The sequence below is a fragment of the Zalophus californianus genome, chromosome 8 (assembly GCF_009762305.2).
Source record: "Zalophus californianus isolate mZalCal1 chromosome 8, mZalCal1.pri.v2, whole genome shotgun sequence".
Lineage (NCBI taxonomy): Eukaryota > Metazoa > Chordata > Mammalia > Carnivora > Otariidae > Zalophus > Zalophus californianus.
In genome coordinates, this window is record NC_045602.1 from 91,351,729 (window position 1) to 91,372,755 (window position 21,027).

The 21,027-nt window shown below is 43.3% G+C and overlaps 2 protein-coding genes and 1 pseudogene across 2 annotated transcripts; 2 read left to right on the top strand and 1 right to left on the bottom strand.

Annotated features, from left to right (window-relative positions):
• Positions 1–2,911: 2,911 nt before the first annotated feature.
• Positions 2,912–3,361, top strand: LOC113938529 (annotated as a pseudogene).
• Positions 3,362–4,258: 897 nt separating this feature from the next.
• Positions 4,259–6,280, top strand: CST11 (cystatin 11). The gene is made up of 3 exons (XM_027620657.2): positions 4,259–4,483; positions 5,076–5,180; positions 6,197–6,280. Exons 1-3 carry the CDS (start codon positions 4,259–4,261, stop codon positions 6,278–6,280), a joined length of 414 nt encoding a protein of 137 aa, XP_027476458.1.
• A 7,510-nt stretch (positions 6,281–13,790) lies between these two features.
• Positions 13,791–18,763, bottom strand: CSTL1 (cystatin like 1). Its single transcript, XM_027623948.2, has 4 exons — positions 18,642–18,763; positions 17,912–18,163; positions 14,674–14,784; positions 13,791–13,915 (listed from the first exon to the last, which is right to left on the bottom strand). Exons 2-4 carry the CDS (start codon positions 18,128–18,130, stop codon positions 13,832–13,834), a joined length of 414 nt encoding a protein of 137 aa, XP_027479749.1. The 5' UTR covers positions 18,131–18,163; positions 18,642–18,763; the 3' UTR covers positions 13,791–13,831.
• Positions 18,764–21,027: the final 2,264 nt, after the last annotated feature.

Consider the following 21,027-nt stretch of genomic DNA (forward strand, 5'->3'; position numbering starts at 1 on the left):
CTGGCAGCAAGCAGCACCAGCAGGAAGAGAAAAGATAAAAATTATCTTGACAAGGAGGACATTTTTCACATAGGAATTTGATCTCCTGCTTTTAAGAAAAAGAAGGAAACCCCTCCCTGTCCCGGCAACTGCACACTAAGCCCTCCTTGCAGCCAATGAGAAACCACCACAGTCTGAAACACTTGTTCTTCTCCAGTGACCTTTTGTTCAAAATAACCCTCCCTGATTTCCTCCTAAAACCTAATAAAAGCTCACCTTCCTTTTGTCTCTTTGGACTTTCCTATGGTTCACCATACTGTGTATGTCCTGAATTGTGATTCCTCTGCTATCCCCAAATAAACTCACTTTGCCAGTAAAATAACTGGCAATTTTATTTTTTAAGGTTGACATAACCAGAGAACTTACAAAATCACTAGAGTTGGAGAGTATGTGAGTTTTAGAAACAAACCAGGCAAACTTCTTCAGCATGTCCATCAATCTGAGGTGAAAATTTGGTGGTCAGATAACATCTTCCGACAGAGCACAATGAAGCCTGTGGCAGGAGGCACATTAAGTAAATCTGTGTAAACCTGAAACTAAGTGTCCTGTTCAAGGTTGAGCAGGAAGACTTTCTGACAGCGGGCAATTACCCTCCCTCCGCTTTTAATCTCAGCCTCCAAACCAACTGTCAGTGGGATGTGGAAAGCCTACTGCCAGGAAGAATGGGGTTTTTTTGTTGTTGTTTTTTAATAAGATCAATGTGCTAGAAAAGTATACCCATTGATGCATTGTCTTGTGGCAATAAACCCATTGGTCCATGTTACCCATAAATGATCCATGGCAGGAGATAGGCTGGAAATGATGAACGAAGACTGAGTGGGCCTTGGTGGCTGCCTTTGGGACTTCCAAGGGACAGTATGTGGTACTCCCACAAGGGCAGTGTGAGGGGAGTAAAGAGAATGATCTGGTCCTGGGTTTGAGGAGTTTCAGTACACAGTGGGACTTTCAAAGAAATTTGTGGCAACCAGGTAGAAATATAGGATCAGATCTCAAAATAAGGACCTGGCATGAAGGCAGATGTATAGGGGTCCCCTCAATGGAAGCATTGAATGTGGCCAATAGTAGCTTTGAGTGTGGAAAAGGGGTTCTTCATTCAGAGCCCATGACAGTGGGTATAATTTGGGGATCTATAACCCCGCTAAAGTTATATGCAACATTTTATGTAGATATTACTGAATGCTCAAATGGACTTTTTAATTGAGGCAGATGTCAAAGTGAGGTGCCAGAGAAGAATATGAAATTTCTCACAGAAGGAGAAGACCCATAGATGTTGAGGAAATAAAAGTCAGGAGTTGGAGAGCAGCGGGAAAGTTTTAAGCAAGGTGGGCTCCTGTCCGAACCTCACCAAAGCGACAAGCTGAGATTGACTCAATGCTTTCTAGCTGGGCACGCAAGAAGGGGCTGGCTGGAACTGGTCTGAACAGAGAGAGCTGGGGTGGGAAGGCCCACACTGCTTAGCCAAGAGAAACCAAGGGATTCCCTTGGGGGAACCAACCAGCTGGAAGACAGAGCATTACACTGCAATGACAGGCAGAATAGTGTCCCCCAAAATATCCCTGTCCAACCCTTGGAATCTGTGAATAGGCTGCCTCCAAAAGCAAAGGGGATTTGCAGGTGTGGTTAAGTTAAGGTTCTTGAGGTGGAGAGGTCATCCTCAGTTATCTGGGTGGGCTGAACATAATCACAGAGGTGCTTGTGAGAGGGAGGTGGAGAGTCAGAGAAGGACAGATGGCAGAAGAATCAGAGGTCAGATGACATCTTTGAAGATGCTTCACTGCTGGCTTTGAAGATGGGAAAGGGGCTATAGGCTAAGGCATACAGGTGGCCTCTACAAGCTGGAAAAGGATAGAAATGGGTTCTTCTCCAGAGCCTCCAGAAGGAATGCAACCCTGCCAACACCTTAATTTTAGGATTTGTAATCTCCAGAACTGTGAGATAATAAATGTGTGTTGTTTTAAGCCAGTGTTGATGGTAACTCATTACAGCAGCCCTAGGAAACTAACAGAGCTTCCAAGAGAGCTATGGAGGAGAGGTTACTAGCAGTGGAGGCTGGGGGAAAGCCAGGAAGGGACCCAAAGAACAGTACACTGCACAATTCCCAACAAGTCCAGGAGCACTGCAGCTGGAGCCAAGTAGGGACTTCTCAGTACCCCCACCCCTTCTTCTTCCCCTGGTCCTCACACCAGAAGAGTCCTGAGGTAAGATGGTAAGATGGGGCAAATGGAACAGATGGAACAGATGGGGAAAACGAAAAAAGAGCTATCACTCCTCCCCACAGTCAGGCCTTCAGGAGGGAGAAGTGCAGCTTCACAACACATTCCAAGTTCTGACCATCTGGAGAGACTGGTTCTTGATTACTGGATTGAGGCTGTATGTATTGTCTGAGAGTGCCTGAAAGGTTACAGGGGACAAATAGCACAGCCGAGTCCATTCAAAGGGACAGTGGAAAGTGAATATAAAGCCGTGTCATGACTTCACCCATACATGGAGTATGCTCCCCATATGGGGCACAGCCTCTGTTTTCTGGGGAGCACTGGCTTCTCTGAGGGGGGCCATACACTTCCCAAATTTAAGAATTATTAACACAGAGCATTGTCTGGGTGGCTAGTAGGTTAACCGTCCGACTTCAGCTCAGGTCATGATCTCAGGGTTCTGGGATTGAGTCAGGTTCCCCATTCAGTGGGAGCCTGCTTGTCCCTCTGCCCCTCCCCTTGCTCGTGTTCTCTCTCTCTCTCTTTCTATCTCTCTCTCTCTCTCAAAAATAAATAAAATATTTTTTTAAAAAGGTAAGAATTATTAACACAGGCAGTCACACCACTGCCGCCATCATGCCAGCCCTTTGGGTCTCAACAAGGCTGGGTAATGCTTCAGAATGACACACAAGCCAATCTGGGAGCAGATTGGATCCAGTTTCATTCCACATGACAGAACCCAACTAGGCACAATTTATACTGATGCATCATGCCTTACGTGGGAAGGACAGTAGTTCCTGAGGAAAGCTTCCATTGTGGAGAAGTTGTCTTGTCTTCCATCCCAGAAAATCCAGCACAGCATCACAATGCAGAACCATCAGCCCACGCCAGATAGCTGCATCATCAGCATGGTTGTGGGCCAGTTCAAGGCTGATGAAGACCCCATCATGGGGTTCCACCAGATGTTCTTATTAAAGAACATTAACGATGCTTGGATTTGCACCAATCACATGTTCAGGCTTTCCCTGCACAGCTTCAGCTGGGCTCCTCCCAGCCAGGCACTCTTGCTGTTTCCTCCTTTCTCTTCTTCTTTATACTATTCACATTCCTCCAGATGCTCCAAATATTAAATACAAATGAGCAGGGCCGTGGTGGGAGCGGGTTCAGTGCACTGCTATTATGGAGTTATTGTGCAGATGTAGTTGCATCTGACAAAGTTTGTGTTGCACCAGCACATGCCTTGGAAAGTCTTAAGTAATGCAAAAGGTGGTCTTTTTATTTATTTATTTTTAATCTACTGACAAGTCGCTCTAGTAACGCAAAGAAGTGAAGGAGAAAATGCCTCACTGCCCAGATATTGATTTGTTCGGATATTTCAATGCTTCATGATACAATAAAACCACAAAAATTTTCTTAAAAAAAAAAGAATTATTAGCATAGAGGAAGAGACCAAGGTTTGGGCCTGACGGAAAAGTAATATCCTGGCCAGGCAGGGAAGAGGGAGAGGGTGATAAGAAGAGTCCAAGGGAAATCAAAGGACAGGGAGGATGTGGTGTTCACTTGGCTGACCTGTTTGTGCTCCACTGCCCTGTGATCCAGCATCCCCCATGTCTCCATTGCTTCCTGTCACTCCAGACTGCCCACAGTGCTGGCTGAAGTGGGTTCAGTAGATAGAGGCCCCTGGCCTGACTTCCACCCAGATAATGCTGGGGCAGCAGGAGGGTGTGTGCTGCTAAGACAGAAGCCCCCCAAAAGAGAAGAAAAGAGCATTTGCATGAGTGTATGTGTGTGAGAGATGAACATATGCAAAAAGAAGAAGAGGAAGTAGGACTGAAATCGCCAACCATGGCAGAGTGTTCCTGCTCATTCACCAGGTCCAGCTACAGATGGAGAAGGAGGTGGAGGAGGGCTGTGGGTGTCCACCACTGACCATTTAAATCCAGCCAGGCAAGGAAGGTCAGTGGTATCCTGCTGGGCCCTGCAGGGTAAGGAGGGGGGTCTTCCTATTCCTCCCCAGCTTAGGGACAATGGCCAGACTCTGGCAGGCCCCGCGACTTCTGCTGGTCATCCTGGTAGCCCTGATGGCCCTCACCTACCAAGAAAAAAGGAAAACCTTTCTGAGTGTCAGAAAAGTTCCTGCATCAGAGCCCTATGTGATAGCCACCATGCAATATGTGATCAATGACTTCAACAAGAAGAGTAACGACAAGTACAATTTCCGGATTGTGCGTGTCCTGAAGGTCGAGCAGCAGGTCAGCTCAGCCCCCTCTCCTAGCCATGCCTCTCCAATGGGGACAGTCCAAAGGGGATGCCCACACAAGTGAAATTCAGCCTCGTTTAGTTTCAAGTGGGAATTTTAAGAGAAACAAATTCACTGGCATAGATGAAGTTACTTAAATGATACCTAAGACCAGGGGTCAACAGATTATACCCCAGGAGCCAAAGAGGACTGCTGCCCATTTTTGTAAATAGTTTTATTGCTGCTCAGCCATGCCATGCATGCACACATCATCCAGGGCTGCTTTTGAGCTACAACAGCAGTGTTGAGTACTTGCAACTGAGATTGCATGGACTGCAAAGCCTAAAAGATGGACTATCAAGCCTTTACAGTTTATAGACCCTTGCCCAAATCAATTAGTATCATTTGAGTTGTCCAAGGGATGTCTTTTCCCAGAGACTTGAATGGCAAAAAGATAGGAGTCAGATAGGAAGGGGAGAGAGAAGCCCACCAATTTGTCCAGGAAGGAGTGCTTGACCTTGGGCACCATGAAAAGGAGTTCTTGCCACCAGAACCTACAGAGAAAGGAGAAGTCCTTTTATCTCTTTGCCACTTGCTCCTCACAGGTTACTGACCACATGGAGTATCGTGTGAACATGGAAATGCGGCGGACCACCTGTCAAAAGCTCGAGACTACTAACTGCTCCTTTCAGGAAGGGGAGCTTTACAAGGTACCGGGTGAATACACATTAATTCAGAAAGAACCCACTGGCGTTTTCTGTGGTTTTAGGATGAGGTAGGGTAGAATTACTGGGGGTATATTCAAGCCTGCTTGAAAAGAAAGCATAGGTAACACCAGCTTGCTCAAAGAGGGAAAGTAAAGGTAAGAGTAACAAAGATCCTGCCTGGCAGGTGCGGTTCCTTTGTTGTTGAAAGAATTATGGGAGGTAAAGGGAGTCCAGACAGGGAGAGCCAAGGTGGCTGAATAACTGAATATAGCAATAGAGTAAAATTAGATCTTCTTGGATGTTAGTGATTGAACTGATGGAGTTGGTAGTCTGATTTCTATTTTAGGAGAAATGTAAGTGTTTAAGCCTCCCACCCCACCCCCACCCTGGGCTTTCAAATGAAGAGCAAGAAAACAAAATCAAACTAAGAAATTATATTTATTAATTTTTTATTATGGGACAAGAGGGAAGTGAAAAAGAAAAGCAAAGTCTTGAGAGTGAATGGGGACAAGGGAAGGAGGGAGTGGGTGTGATGGATCAGTAGATGAACAGACAAAGAAAATGCAGGGAAGGAAGGATGGATGGAGATGGGTGAGTCCAAGTGGATGGATCCAAGTGGATGGATGATGGATGGGTGAATGCATAGATGGATGGATGGATGGTTGGATGGATGGATGGATGGATGAAGTCAGCAGAGGCCATGTAAGGGAAAGTGTGAAGTAAATGACACTGGAGTAAGAATAGAGGAAAAAAGAATCACTAGTTCCTATTGTGAGTATGGCAGGATGGATCCTATTTCTAGTCTACAATTATCACCATAAACAGAAGGGCATTTGATGATCTCAGCAATACTACCATCAAGTGACTGAAATCAAAATAAAAGTCAAGTCATATTTGGATTGGAGACATGGTGAGGTGGTGTCATCTTCCCCAACTGCATGTGTTATATCCTCTTCTTGCTCCTTTAAATTTTTCACTTTGCTTACCTTTTTAAAATATTGTTTTTGGTTTTTTTTTAGCAAATTGAGTGCTTCTACACAGTGTTTGTTGTTCCTTGGTTTGAAAAGTACAAAATTCTGAACAAAAACTGCACCGATATCTAGATGTCCTGGAGCACACACCTGCAATCATTATGCATGAAAGTATCCTGCAATAAGCAGTAATTCCCTTGACTTGACTTTAATATAGAAAATAAATGTTTGTCAAACTATTATCGTAATGCTCTTAACCCTCTTAATGTTTATGATTCCACTCTTTTTTGCCAAATTCTTCAGTTCATAATAATATAATATTTTGGGCTAGGGCAGTTTGGGGATTCTAATCAGGTGATGTGGATAATTCCTGACCTTATAGCCTATACCTGCATGATAGCAGAACTTCAGCCCCAGCCTCATTTCAAGTAGGAGTCTTCAGACTGTAGAGTAAGTAGAAGATGAGAAGGAGGAGGAAGGAAGAAGCTGTATGTCACTTACCTGATTAGACAAAAGCTGTTTGCAAGTATGGCCTACAATGCCTTCTCTGAGGGCCCAATGAGGAGTATCCTTTTCCTTGCTTAAAGTGTCAAACAAGGACAAATAATACAAGTAATTTTAAAAGATGAGGGTCTTTGTTACTGATAAGGACTAAGTTGGGAGATGTGTGTTATTTTTGCAGGAAAATGAACTAATACCAAACTCTATATTTACACCCCTAGCATCAGCAAAATTGGAGCAGGTCTCTTCATAGAGGACTTCCTCACTTGGAGTTACCAAGGAAAATATGTGCCCATGTGGGAAAGAGGAGGTCCGGGGTACCATGACTTCTTTATTCATCCCAGATAGACAAATTAGAATAATTCCTCCAAGAGAGAAATGATTGAAGGTGAAGAGAAACTGGGAATACTATGTCAAAGGACTCCCTTTCTATGGGTGCCATATTAGCAGTGGGGAATGATCACACACACACCCCCAGCCAATAGCTTGATTCAGGATTTCAAACAATGTCACCAATTTCATCTCTCCACTCTACTTCCTCCATGTGGTCTCAGAGGGCTACCAGCTGGGTCACATCTGTCCTCATTCACATCCAGTAGGGGAGAAAAAGATCTCATCCCCAGGAACTGAGGAAAAAGCCTTGTGGTTTAATACCACTGGGGAACTCTAGGGACATTATAAAATACTTACACACACACACACACACACACACACTCACACTCATAACTCTTTCTTACACACACACACACACACACACACACACATCTACCTGAAGGGAGAGGGAGTGGGGTATTTATGCAAAAGCCCCAGTCAGTTATTGGCTGCAGAAGAGCTCCTAGGAGGCATTAATTCCCTAGAACCACTGGCCTGGGGTGGCTTGAGGGCAGAGCAGGCAGTCAGAGATAAAAGGGCATAGGTGCTGCATTTGGAGCTGGTGTGCACAGAAAGATAAGCTGTGGGAGGATAAAGGCAGAATGCCAATAGGGTACTCTTTCTACATGTGGACTGTATACAGGGATGCAAAATAGACACATCAATTCTCTACCAGATAGAGATAGCTGGGAGCTCTGAAAGAACAATATTTTTGCATTCTACACTTCCTACCGAAGTTCTGGAATGCTCAGGACCCTGTTTCAGGTGGTGCCCAGGTGGGACACCCCTCCACCAACTATTCAGGAAAATGTTAACCTACAGTTTCTTCATCTTTAACTTAAAATAACAGTACCTATTTCTTGGGGTAGTTATAATATTAATAATGATAGTGCATGTAAATTACTTAACAAAGCAAATATTCAAATAAATGTTAATGATTAGTAAGAATATTGGCAGTAGCAGTAGTAATTTAATATTAATCAGTCATTCAACTCTCTGCTGGGATTTTGGCTGCTTTGTGTGAAGGCAAATGTTATTAACCTGGGGTAGAATAAAAGAAAGGTAGAACATTTGTGCCCCTTGATATTTTGGATTTCTCAGCCCAATTTTTTTTAAATTTTTTATTTTGAAACAATAAAAAGAAGAAAGTTATAAGTACAGAGAGGTCTCTTGTATGGTTTATTTAGTTTCCTTGCATGATCACAACTTTTGTAGTTATAGAAAAATATCTCAAGCAGGAAATTGACACTGGTATAGTTTGCATGTGTGTCATTTTGTCATATGTGTAGATTTGTGCGACTGTAACCACAATCAAGATATAAAACTATTCCATCACCACAAACATACTCTGAACTAACCCCTATAGAGTCACACCTCTCTTTCCCCACCATCTAAAACTCCTTGCAACCACTAATTTATTCTCTATCTCTTTAGTTGTGCCAATTTGAGAATGTTATATAAATGGAATCAAGTACGTGACCTTTTGAGATTTGTGATGATGCCCTTGGGATCCATCCAATGTGTTTCATGTTATCAGTAGCTTGTTTCTTTTAATTGTTGAGTGGTATTCCATGGTATACCATAGCACCACAGTTTGTCTAACTATTTACCTATTTTAAGATGTGTTTGTTCTTTTCAACTTTTGCTAATAAAGTTTCTATGAACAATCATGTATGAGTTTTTGTGTGGAGGTAAGTTTTCATTTCTGTGGGTTAAATGCTGAGGAGTGCAGTTGCTGCACCATATAGTAAAGCATATTTTAGGATTTTCTCTTTTTGAAAAAGAAACTGCCAAATTATTTTCCAAAGGATGTAACATTATGTAATGTCCCTTTGTATCCCTGGTAATTTTCTTTGCTCTGAGGTCTGCTTTATCTGATAATATAGCTTCTCTCACTTTCTTTTAATGTTTTATAACTTTTTCATCTTTTCACTTTCAACTTATACATATTATTATATTTGAAGTAAGTTTCTTGTAGATAGCATATAGTTGGGTCAATATTTATTTAATCCACTCTACAAATCTCTGTCTTTTAATTGGCTTATTTAGACCATTTACATGTAGTTTACACATTCTATTTAATGTAATTGCTGAAAGGACTTAGGTCTGTTATTTTATTTTTTCTTCTCTCTGTATTTTGTTTCTGTTTTCTTTATTCTTCCTTCCTGTGAGTTACTTGAATATTTTTTAAAGAATTCCACTTTTATGTATCTATACTGTTTGTGAGTATATCTCTTTGCACAGCCTTCTAGGTGGTTGCTCTAGATATGGCATTATAAATACATAACTTGTCAGTCTGCTGGTGTTGTTATTTTACCAGTTTGAATGAAATGTAGAAAGTTTACCTCCCTTTACACCCTTTATTATTCCTCATTTACAAATGTTCTAAATATTTCTTCTACATACATTGGGAACTACATCAGAAAATGATATAATTTTTGCTTTAATGATCAGACATAATTTAGAAAACTCAAGAGAAAAAAATCCTATTGTATTTACCCATATTTTTACTTTTTATGTTCTTCTTTTCTGATGCTTTAAGATCCTTCTTTTAAATTTCCTTTATATTTAGAGAGCTTCTTTTAGCTGTTATTTTAATGTAGGTCTTCTGGTGCAAATTCTCTAGTTTCCTTCCAGGTGAGAATGGCTTATTTCCCCTTTATTCCTGTCGGATATTTTAGTGGATAGAGGATTCTGGATTGGCAGTTTTCTTTTCTTTTAGACCCTGAAAAACATTGCAGCTCTTCTGGCCTCCATGGTTTATTATGAAAAATCTGTTGTCATTCAAACTGGGGTTTTCCCCCTAAAGTTAATGTGCCTTTTCTCTTTCACTGCTTTCAAGATTTTTTGTCTTTATATTTCAGAAGTTTAACTCTGATGCGTTTTGCTGTAAATTTCTTTCTGTTTAGGATTTACTCACTTTCTTGAATCTATAGGTTTATGTCTTTTGCCGAATTTGAGAGGTGATCAGCCATGATTTCTTCAAATAATTTTTTAGCCCCCCTCTCTCCTCTCTTTCTGCAATTCCAATGTGTTAGATATTTTGTAAGAGTTTCACCAATTTCTGAGGCTCTGTTCATTTCTATTTGGTTGACTTTCTCACTGTTATTCAGATTGGATAGTTTCCATTATTCTTGCTTCTGTTCATTTACTTTTCCTCTATTCCTTCCATTTCACTGGTGAGCCCACACATTTAATTTTGTATTTATTATTGTACTTTTTAATTCTAATATTTCCACTTGTTTTTTCTTTACATCTTCTATTTCTTTGTTGAGATTGTATCTTTTCTGAGACTTCCCATTTTTTCATTTGTTTGAAGCATGTTGACAATTGATCATTGCAGCACTTTATGATGACTGCTTTAAAATCCTTATGAAATGGTGGGTATTCATCCTTTCTGATGGCTGAGTAATATTCCATTTTATATATGAACCACACCTTCTTTATCCATTCATCTTGAAGGACATCTCAGCTCCTTCCACAATCCTTATTAGATGATTTTAAGATCTGTGTCATCTCTATGTTAGCATCTGTTCATTGTCTCTTCTCATTTAAGTTGACATTTTCCTCATTCTTAGTAGGACAAATGATTGTCTATTAAAATCTGGGTGTTTTCATATTGTACTTCTGGATCTCACTTATATGTCTCTTAGCAGGCCTCCTCTGACAGTGCTCTTCAGGGAAGAGGGACACCACCTCATCACTGCCAGTGGGGACTGAAGGCTAGTTTCCTCATTCAGTCTCTGTTGACACAGGTGGGGGGGATTCCTCATCACATTTGGATGGGATGGGAATTCAATTCAGCCTCCCCACCCAGGCCTCTGCTGATACTATTCTCACTGGAAAGAGCAGGAGTGTCTCATCACTACTCCCCACATGCCTCTTCTCACACTAGCTCAGTGAGGAGAAACAGAAGTCTGGGCTTTCCATGTGGCCTCCACTATCACCACAGGGAGCGGGGCAGCGGTGGGGGGGCATGTTGACACTCAGTGAGGTAAAAGCTCTGGCACCCTATTTGGCTTTCTCTGACACCATTTCAACTTGAGTGCTAGGCTCCTCATTACAGTCTCAAGAGGGTGAAAAATCTACATTCCCCACTCAAGCTTTACCAGGGGGTCAAGGGATTGTGGAGCCTCATTTTTCCTGCAGTATTTTCCTGGAGTAAAGCACTTATCTAAATGCTGTCATAATGGGCTGCCCCATCCTGGCCTTTTGGCCAGAGAGAGCAACCTTTCGCTGAGATGTTTTTTTATCTGCCCCTGTTGTCATTTCCAGGTTTCCACCTTCTTCATCTCCAAGTCTGAGATACAAAGCAAAAAGGAAACCCAGGGTATAAGCTTCCTATAGCTGCTGTCAAATCTTCACAAACTTGGTGACTTCAAACCGTAGACACTAGTTCTCAGTTCTGGAGCCATGAAGTTTGAAATCAAAAGTGTTGGCAGGACTGTGCTCCCCCCAGAGGCTCTAAGGGAGAATCTGTTCTTTGCTTCTTCCAGCCACCGGTGGCTGCTGGCTTTGCTGGGCTGTGGTACATCACTACCCTCCCTGCCTCTGTCTTCACACACCTTCTCCTCCATGTTTCTTTGCTAAATCCTTCTCTGCCTCTCTCTCATAAGGAAAACTGTCTTGGGTCTCTTAGACATCAGGGCCTGGACTCCCCACTCCTTTCACAGAGGCCTACCTTGTGTCTGTCCTTCCTAGCTGCCATTCATAAAAGCAAGGCAGGTGGGTGGGGCAGGAAGAGGTCACTTTAAAAATTCAAAGCAAAGCCATAAAGTTTGGTAAAATATTATTAAAAGAATAAAGTATCATTTGAAATTACATAAAATAAAGCTACAAACAAAACAATTAGGTCATATAACTAAAAGATATTTTTTAAAGTAAGAACTTAGAAGTTGAACAAGGTTTAAATCAATAATTAAATAGCATTAGAGAGGTAAATTAAGTAAAAAATTTTAAAATGTTAAAAAAAATCTTGAGTAAATTAGCTAAAGGCTGAATGTACACATATCCTATTATCCAGGATTCCACTCTTAGTTGTGTACTCAACAGAAACTCATGCATATGTCTACCATTAGACACACACATGCATATTTATTCTTAATAGCTTTTATTCTTAGAAACTAGAAACTACCATAAAGTTCATTATCAGTAGAATAGATAAGTATAGTGTAGTATAATCACAAAATAGAACTTTACACAATCTTAAAGTGAGCTACAATTACACACAACATGAAAGAATTCAGAAATATGTTGAATGAAAGAAGCCAGAAACAAAAGAATATATATTGTATGATTCCATTTGTAAAAGCTCAACCAACAGGCCAAACTCAGCTAGAATGGTAGGATCTGGAGAGGCTCCTCACCTGTAACATGGAGGTGAGAGTTGCTATTTCATAGGTTGTTGGGATAACCAAATGAGAAAGTGAGGACAGCAGGCCCGTGCGTATCACCCACTCAGCCTTCAATAACTTTAGATCTGCAGAACTGGATGCTTCTGCCTTCTCTCTTGCATGAGAATTTCCCCACCTTTAACACTGCACCTCCACTCTCCCTTCTCTCTTAAGACACTCAGGTGAATTTGAGGTTCTTATTTGTGTGTTTACTCTTCCCCTTTGGAAATCCTCTCTCAAGTTGCCATTATAAGTATGCCAGTGGGTCTGGTCACTGAGGAGGTTCTCAGCCTTCATCTGATCCCCATTTCTGGTCCAGTGTACACCGACTCTGCTCAACTATGAGTCACAGGAGGGAAGATGCTGTAGGTCTCATTCCTCCAGCAGTGAGCACATGGGAGGCTCAGGAGCTCTCTGTGAAGAAAAGAGTTCACACGGCCAGCCCAGACTGCTGTCCTTGGAAAGGCCCACTTGTGAAGTTGGCCTTGGTTGGAGGGTGGGGACTTGGATGGCAAACGGTTCCATATATATATATACTGATATAAACTCTCCCTAAGTGATGAGAGGCCCTCATTGTGTCTGTACTCTTTATACAGTGTGACTTATGCTGAATAACTTTTCTCCTTCTGGGAGTCTGAAGTTTGGACACATCCTAGGCAGAAGCTGCTTATGTGCAGGGAAAAACCCATGGCACTGAGTCTCTAATGAGCTTCCCTGGGAAATACATTTCACACATACTATCACAACTCACTACTGGGGAATTAAGCACATACCATCTGACTGTACCAGGAAAGGAGTCTGGAAACCTGCACCTAGTTCCCTGAACTTTTCCACATTAACTTTTTCCCCATTGCTGATTTTGTCTGATACCCTTTCACTGTAATAAGTCATAGCTGTGAGTACAACTGTGTGCTGAGTCCTGAGGGTCTTTCTACTGAGTTACTGAACCAGTGAACTTGGGGACCTCAGCCACACTCACAAAGATACATAAGTTACAGAGAGTATGGAGAAAAAAGAGAGCTCCTGCAAGCTCAGGCTGGTGGTCAGAAATTGCCTGAATCACAACAAACCTCAAAGACATGCACTGAAGTAGAAAAACTATGAGTTTCCTCCAAAGAGTTAACATCCTTCTGTTCAAATTGCACCCACCCCCTAAGGGCCACTGAACATGTGCATGAGTGTGAGTGTGTGAGCACGTGAGGAATGTGAGTGTGTGTCTGCATATGTGTGAGTGTGTGTATGAGTGCGTTGTGAGTGTGCACATGCACTTATGCAAGTGTGCATGTGTGCATGTGTGCATGAGTACGAGCAGGTGTGTGGAGATCCTGCTGAGGGGGATGAGGCCCTTCAGAAGTCTAATAGAAAGCGCACAGTGTGACCACCTAAGTTTTTATCAAACATCTTTGCACCAGTGCATTCAAGCCTCCAGACAAGAGTTGTTCCAGAGTTGGTAATAGTTCATCCAGGGCACAGTGTACACCAAAAAATCACAAATGAAACTCTGTGGAAGGAGAAAGGAAACAGCTTTCAGGGAAATATTTTTTGAAGGTGAACAAAAAACTCCTGCCCTCCAACAAGCCCTTATCTGGGGAATCTGGACCAGTCTCTGTGTCTGCTCAATGACCACATGGGTGAGGGGGATCTGCTCACAGTCACATGGTGGGGGCGGAGTGGGCCGGCCTGAACAGGGATGTCACCCTGGGTGCCCCCTGCCCAGTCATTGGGACCTGGAACAGGTGCACCTGGAGCCTGCAGCCCAGCCAGATGCTGGGATGAAGTCTGGGCAGGACAGCCTGGGACAGCTACATTGCCCAAAGCCCCAGTCCTCCTGCTCCTGCACTCAGGCACAAAGTGTCCCTCGTGTCTGCCAGCTTGCAGGTGGTTGCACCAGGTGGTACTGGGAAAAGCCGGAAAAGATGGGCAGAGGTTGGAAGACAAGAAGGAAACTAGACAATTCCCAGGGATATAGACAGTATGAGCCAAGGGCAGAGCAAAGCCCCAGGGAAAGTAAACCACTTCCACCTGAGGGGCAGGGGTGATACTGCCAGGGCCGGGGCTATAACAGCTCAGGGTGGGGAGACTGCCCAATTAGAGAGCCTTCCTCCCACCTCTGGGCACCTCCAATGGCATCAGGCAGCCCTAAGCCCCATATCCACACAGCTAGAAAAGCTGTCAATGTCCACTTTTGGTCTACTTTTTAAAATTTTACTTTTCCCCCTTTGATCACAAGTCCCTGCTCAAATGACTGCCACCACACACCTTTTTCAGCTTCTTTTTGCTTTGAATGGGACAAGAATTACTTGTGCTATTCCTCTTGCATTTGGTCCGGCTAATCTTCACAGTTACCATATACTCCACTCCAGTTGTGAGCTACCGAGAAACAGCAACACTGTTAGTGTTGACTCCAAGCATCCAGTTGCTGACTCTCCCCAGGAAAAGCTAGGAGATGAAGCCCCAAGAGCCACAATCCCTGTTTCCAGAGCTCATCCAGTAAAACCATGGCTCCCTCTTCTCCTCCCAGCTGGAGGATGCACAGTGACAGTTGAGGCCCTTGGTTGGCCCCCAGCATGTGCAGAGCCCTTCCCCTTGCTCTGGACTGGCCTCACTTTTGCAGTCACAGATGGCTTCTCACTTATCTCCCTTGCATCCTCAGGATGAGGGACTGGCAAGACACTGAGCTTGGCTGCCCGGCAGCCCCAGAATACCCCCCATATCTATACACATGATCCTCAGAATGCATAGGGGTGCATCTTGTCCCTCGGTTTCATCCTTGCCCTCCCTCCCTACTCTCCTTCCCAACCAACCTGATGGAAAGCAGTTTAAAAACACAGCTAAAAAACACAGGCTTAGAAACTGAATTGATTTGGGGCATTCATTTCCCTCCTACTAACCCTGCACCCTTGAGCAAATGCCCAGCAGCCTCCCTTTCTTCAACTACAGAGTTCAGATAATAATTGTGCCTGCTCAAGGAGTTGTTACATGGGCTAAAGAGAAGCATGCATCTCAGTGAATGCACAAAGAAAATTCTAAAATAATTCATTATGAATTATTAAATGTTTTAGCAAAGTGTGGGGAACATTACTCTGAAGCAGCTATGGAGTTAGGAAAGCAACAGAACAGAAGACAGAAGAACTGTGCTCGAGTTCTGGCTTTATCCCCGGCTAACTCTGTCTCCTTGGCCAAGCCCTGCCACCTCTCTGACTCAGTTTCCTCATCTAGAGAATGGGAAGAAGAGTGCCAATTTCCTCCTAGGGTGTATGCAAACAGTGAATGTGTAAACCATGGAGAACACACACCAGGGTTAGTCCCGGCTGTTGGGATCTGTCTTGCTGTGCTCATGATCAAGTGCCAGGCTGTAAGGACTGTGAGGTCAGGAATGCTGGGAAAGCCCTTTGTGGCAGGACCTGCACCGTGAAGTGAAACTGCAACAAATGCTTTGGTGATTCATGTCCTCTCTTGGAAACAGCTGGGTCCCTCAAGTCAACACACTGGATAGAGAGCTCTGCCCTGGGGAGGGGAGAAGCTCCTGGAACTTCCCTGCTTCCTTGTTCCTATGTCAGGGTCAAATCAACCGAGAGGGCTTGGTACTCTCCCTGGTGGTGGTAGAGGGAGAGAGCACCCACACTGCCCCCTAGAGGAAAGTGCCCCCAGAAAAGCTCAGGGTGGTTGCAGGGGAAGGAGGCCTGAGGGCGTTATGGCCATCCTGGTCCCAACATCTGCCACCTGAAGAACCTCAGGATGCAGGGCTCCAAGCTCTTCATCAAAGGACGACGGTTCCATCCAGGTGTTGGCATCTTACAGGGCTTTCACACTGACTTTCAGCATACTCCATAGGTATGAAAAATCTAAAACACCGGCCATAAATTTTACTGACATTCCAGTGTGCAAAGTGTTTTAGTATTCATTATTAGATTAGATTGCTAGGTAATAAGAGGAATCATCATAGTCATACAAATATTTTCACGAGTGCGACTTCACTCTTATTCTGCCCACTTGCCGATGAGGAAACAGGCCTGGAGATTATGAATGGCGCTTGACATAGATCTCACAATTAGAGGGACCTGGAACCTGGGTGCAGGCAGCTCATCAGGCCCACCTCCTATACCCCTCTGTGGGGTATTAGGATGCACACATCATGTGGTGAAAGGACCCAGGTCACCTAGCTACCTCAGGGCACACACACTGTCCTTTTATCCATCTGAATGACATTAAAAGGTTGTTCATAAACTATTCTTTGAGAGTTAACTGTTTTGTTTTGTTTTTAAAGATTTTATTTATTTATCTGACAGAGAGAGACACAGCGAGAGAGGGAACATAAGCAGGGGGAGTGGGAGAGGGAGAAGCAGGCTCCCCGCGGAGCAGGGAGCCCAATGCGGGGCTCGATCCCAGGACCCTGGGATCATGACCTGAGCCAAAGGCAGACGCTTAACGACTGAGCCACCCAGGCACCCCGAGAGTTAACTGTTAACGGTAACGGACTGATTCCACAAGACAGACCTCCTGGGAGTCTCAGATTTATCCTTGAGAAGTATGGCCTGGGAGAACAAGCCAACTTGGCAAGAATTTTGTTCAACAGCCGCCACCTTGTGGCCAAGTCACCTCAGTATTTGTGGGCCTGATGAGCCACCATCTTGGGGCAAGAGTATGTGACTGAAACAGGGACCAGCGGATGTCCACATTGTGATGTCAGGCCTGCTTCGTATCACACTAACACTGCCTGCCCCTCTCTGCGCCCCACCCTTGCTGGTTTCTCCTGTCCCCACTGTCCCTCTCTCTCTGGGCCAGAGACCTTTTCTCCGGTCAATTTTTTTTTCCAAATCGGGTTAATTGAACTAAAATGTGCTATTGCCTCTGCCCTAACTTACATATAGTTTACTATGTAAACTTGAAGGGAAGTGGGACCCACAAAAGTGGTTTTCAAACAACTTTTCTTTCCTCCATCACCCTCAATTGATGTATTTCAAAAAAACTTTGTATGCAAAACACATAAAAACACATAAAAAGAGAGATGATCTGGTTGAAGTCTGTTCCTCACTCCCCCTTCTGTGCCCTGTGCAATCCCAGATATCTATAGAATACAACTAGAAAGTTCAGACTTGACAGCCCTGGACACTGAAAAACTATGTTGAGGGGGAACCTACAGAGAACATATTTCACCAAAGCAGAAACAAAGTCATCTTCGTCAGCTGTCACTCTGGTAGGACTAATTTCAGAATAAAAGGCAATTCTTCCCAAGAAAGAACAGTTGAGAACCTCAGAGACTGTTTTTACTTCAGACCAAGAGTAACAGAGTAAGGTTTCATTCCAGTCATTCAGCTAGCATTTCAAAGCAGGGTGAAGGCAAGTCTGGGGTCCAAACAACTCCAAACATGCTCATCCCAAATGAAGCCTCCCCCCACCTTGGTGAAACCATCACTTGATTCTCTCTGGGAGCCATGCCATGTCCCCGGATGTCCAAGTGGGCCCTGCCCACATCCAGAGAAACTGAAGCACAAACCTGCATCTGACTTCGAAGTAGCTTGTCGACTTGAAATAAGTAGGTGTCATTGCTAGCATTGTTGTAGGTTTCCATGAAGAATTGGAGTGTTGAATTCATGTTTGTCTTGCTCATGGACTTCTCCTGGAAGCCTTCCCACCTTTGAAAATGACCTAGTCTGGCTTCCAGGATCAGGACAGCCAACAGCAACAAAGGGTTCCTCCAACATCCAACTCCCATCTTGAAGCCTCGGAAACCTTCTAACCACTGCACCTGCCAGGGCAGGGTTGGAGCCAGAATACAACTCACTCACCCTCCCGCAGCAGCCCTTGCCCAGTGGGCTTGCCCAGGTTAAGCAGAGATTGAGACCCCAGCCTTATCCTTTCAAGGCTCTGCCCCCAATCTGACCAAAGGACCAACCCAGGAAATCTCCCTGCGTGGTTGCTCAACTCTCTTTCAGGTTTGTGTATTTTCCACATATTTATGATACCCACTTGGTTCTTCTATTATTCAGGCAAGTGTAATTTCTAAACACCTGCCAAGATTGGCAAGACCCTCTCCTTGCCTTCGTATTTATCAAGGAAGAAAGCCCCCAGAACAGAGCTCTACAGTGCTATGCCATAAGAAGTATATTGGACAGAGAAGCGCCATTGGTGGGAATTGGGGAAGACTTATGGAGAAAGTAATATTTTAAACTGGGTGGGATATGAGGAATCAAGATACAGGACAGGGCGTGATACATTCTACTTACCTGCTGTGGATTCTACCTTTTTAACCCAGCCATCAACTATTCCCTATGCCTCCTTTAGAGATAAGTTCTCTTTACTCTCCTGCCTCCTTTCTCACCACAGATTTCTGCCTGCTGGATCCCACTATACCTGCAGGCCCTGGCACTAGCTCTTGCTATCTTGGTGTGACCCCAGCAGACCTTTGTGAGGTAATATTAGCCTCCCTGTGAGGAGGGAATAAACTCTGATCCTTGTTCACAAATTAATCCTAAAGACCCCTGAAGGTTAGGTGTTGCTTATTTGGGGCAGGAAAAATTTTCCTCAACCCTCTTTAGGTCTCTGGATGGACCTAAGAATTAAACTAACAGGAGAAAAGCATACAGGTTTTATTGACATTTTGTATTTGCATGGAGCCTTCACAAGAAAATGAAGACGTGAAGAAGTGACCAGAACAAAAAGCTTATATACCCTGTAGACAAAGAAACAATAAATGTGTGAAGAATAGACAAGACAAGGGGGTTTGGACTAGGGATAATAAATGGTGAAGAGATAACAAGGTTTGTTTCTACAGTCTTATCCCCCATCTCTGGGGATAAGGATGTCCTCCATCTTCCTGGCACATGGAAGGCACCTTTCACATGGGAGATTTATCTTCTGTTTTTAGGGAAGAAGGCCTCCGGGTGGGGGGTGGGGGATGATCAGATTGTCCTTCCTGTTTCACCATTTTCTCAAACTCCTTAGGCTTAAGATCTTCAATGCACCAAAGTGCCAAATTTGGGGGTAACATGCCCTGAACCCATTACCTGCATCCAGAAGCCTGTAATAGCTCCGCATTTTTAAAACTTTTGTTAAGGCGGGATCCTGAATGGGGTCCTGCAGCAGAAAAAAAGAATTAGTGGGACAATTGATGAAATGTGAATCAAGTCTGTAGATCAGTTCATAGCACTGCACCGATGTTAACTTCCTCGTTTTTACCGTTGCACTGCACTTACATGAGATGCTAACATTTGGGCAAGTGGGGTGAACATTTTATGCTATTTTTGTAGCCTTTTTGTAAGTCTGAAATTATTTCAAAATAAAGGTTAACTTTTTAAAATTTTTTTGTTTAAATTCAATTTAGTTAACATATACTATATTATTAGCTTCAGGGACAGAACTCTCTTCAGCAACCCTCAGTTTATTTCCTAGAGTTTAAGAGTCTCTTATGATTTTCCTCCCTCTTTGTTTTCATCTTATTTTTTTAATTAGATATTTGCAAATGACACTACAGATAAAGGGCTGATATCCAAGATCTATAAATAACTTCTCAAACTCAACACCCAAAAAACAAATAATCAAGTCAAAAAATGGGCAGAAGACATGGACACTTCTCGAAAGAAGACATACAAATGGCTAACAGATGCATGAAAAAAGTGTCCATCATCATTAGCCATCAGGTAAGTTCAAATCAAAACCACATTGAGATACCACCTTACACCAGTTAGAATGGCAAAAATTGACAAGGTAAGAAACAACAAATGTTGGAGAAGTTGTGGAGAAAGGGGAACCCTCTTACACTGTTGGTGGGAATGCAAGTTGATACAACCACTTTGGAAAACAGTGTGGTGGTTCCTCAAAAAGTTAAAAATAGAGCTACCCTATCACCCAGAAATTGCACTACTGGGCATTTACCCCAAAGATATAGATGTAGTGAAAAGAAGGACCACATGAACTGCAATGTTCATAGCGGCAATGTCCACAATAGCCAAACTGTGGAAAGAGCTGAGATGCCCTTCAACAGATGAATGGATAAAGAAGATGTGGTCCATATACACAATGGAATATTACTCGGCCATCAGAAAGAATGAATACCCAACTTTTGCATCAACATGAATGGAACTGGAGGAGATTATGCTAAGTGAAATAAGTCAAGCAGAGAAGGTCAATTATCATATGGTTTCACTTATTTGTGGAACATAAGGAATAGCATGGAGGACATTAGGAGAAGGAAGGGAAAAATGAAAGGCGGGAAATCAGAGGGTGAGATGAACCATGAGAGATTATGGACTCTGGGAAACAAAATGAGGGTTTTAGAGGGGAGGCGGGTGGGGGGATGGGTTAGCCTGGTGATGGGTATTAAGGGGGGCATGGATTGCATGGAGCATTGGGTGTTATATGCAAACAATGAATCATGGAACACTACATCAAAAACTAATGATGTAATGTATGGTGATTAACATAACAATAAAATAGTTTAAAAAAACTAATGATGTACCATATGCTGACTAACATAACATAATAAAAAAATAAAAATAAATAAATTCAATTTGCTAACACGTACTACATCCTTAGTTTCAGATGTAATGTTCCACAATTCATTAGTTGCATATAACACCCAGTGCTCATCACATCACATGCCCTTCCCAATGC

Bases quoted from the DNA above. Each gene is read 5' to 3' on its own strand.
- CSTL1 (XM_027623948.2), bottom strand. From the start codon at position 18,130: ATGGGAGTTGGATGTTGGAGGAACCCTTTGTTGCTGTTGGCTGTCCTG. The intron at 14,785-17,911 runs GTTTGTGCTTCA...GTTTCTCGGTAG, and splicing joins TACTTCGAAGTCAGATGCAG to CTCACAACTGGAGTGGAGTA. The intron at 13,916-14,673 runs GTGTGTGGTGGC...CTCCTTCCACAG, and splicing joins GCAAAAAGAAGCTGAAAAAG to AGTTTCATTTGTGATTTTTT.
- CST11 (XM_027620657.2), top strand. From the start codon at position 4,259: ATGGCCAGACTCTGGCAGGCCCCGCGACTTCTGCTGGTCATCCTGGTA. The intron at 4,484-5,075 runs GTCAGCTCAGCC...TGCTCCTCACAG, and splicing joins TCCTGAAGGTCGAGCAGCAG to GTTACTGACCACATGGAGTA. The intron at 5,181-6,196 runs GTACCGGGTGAA...GTTTTTTTTTAG, and splicing joins AGGAAGGGGAGCTTTACAAG to CAAATTGAGTGCTTCTACAC.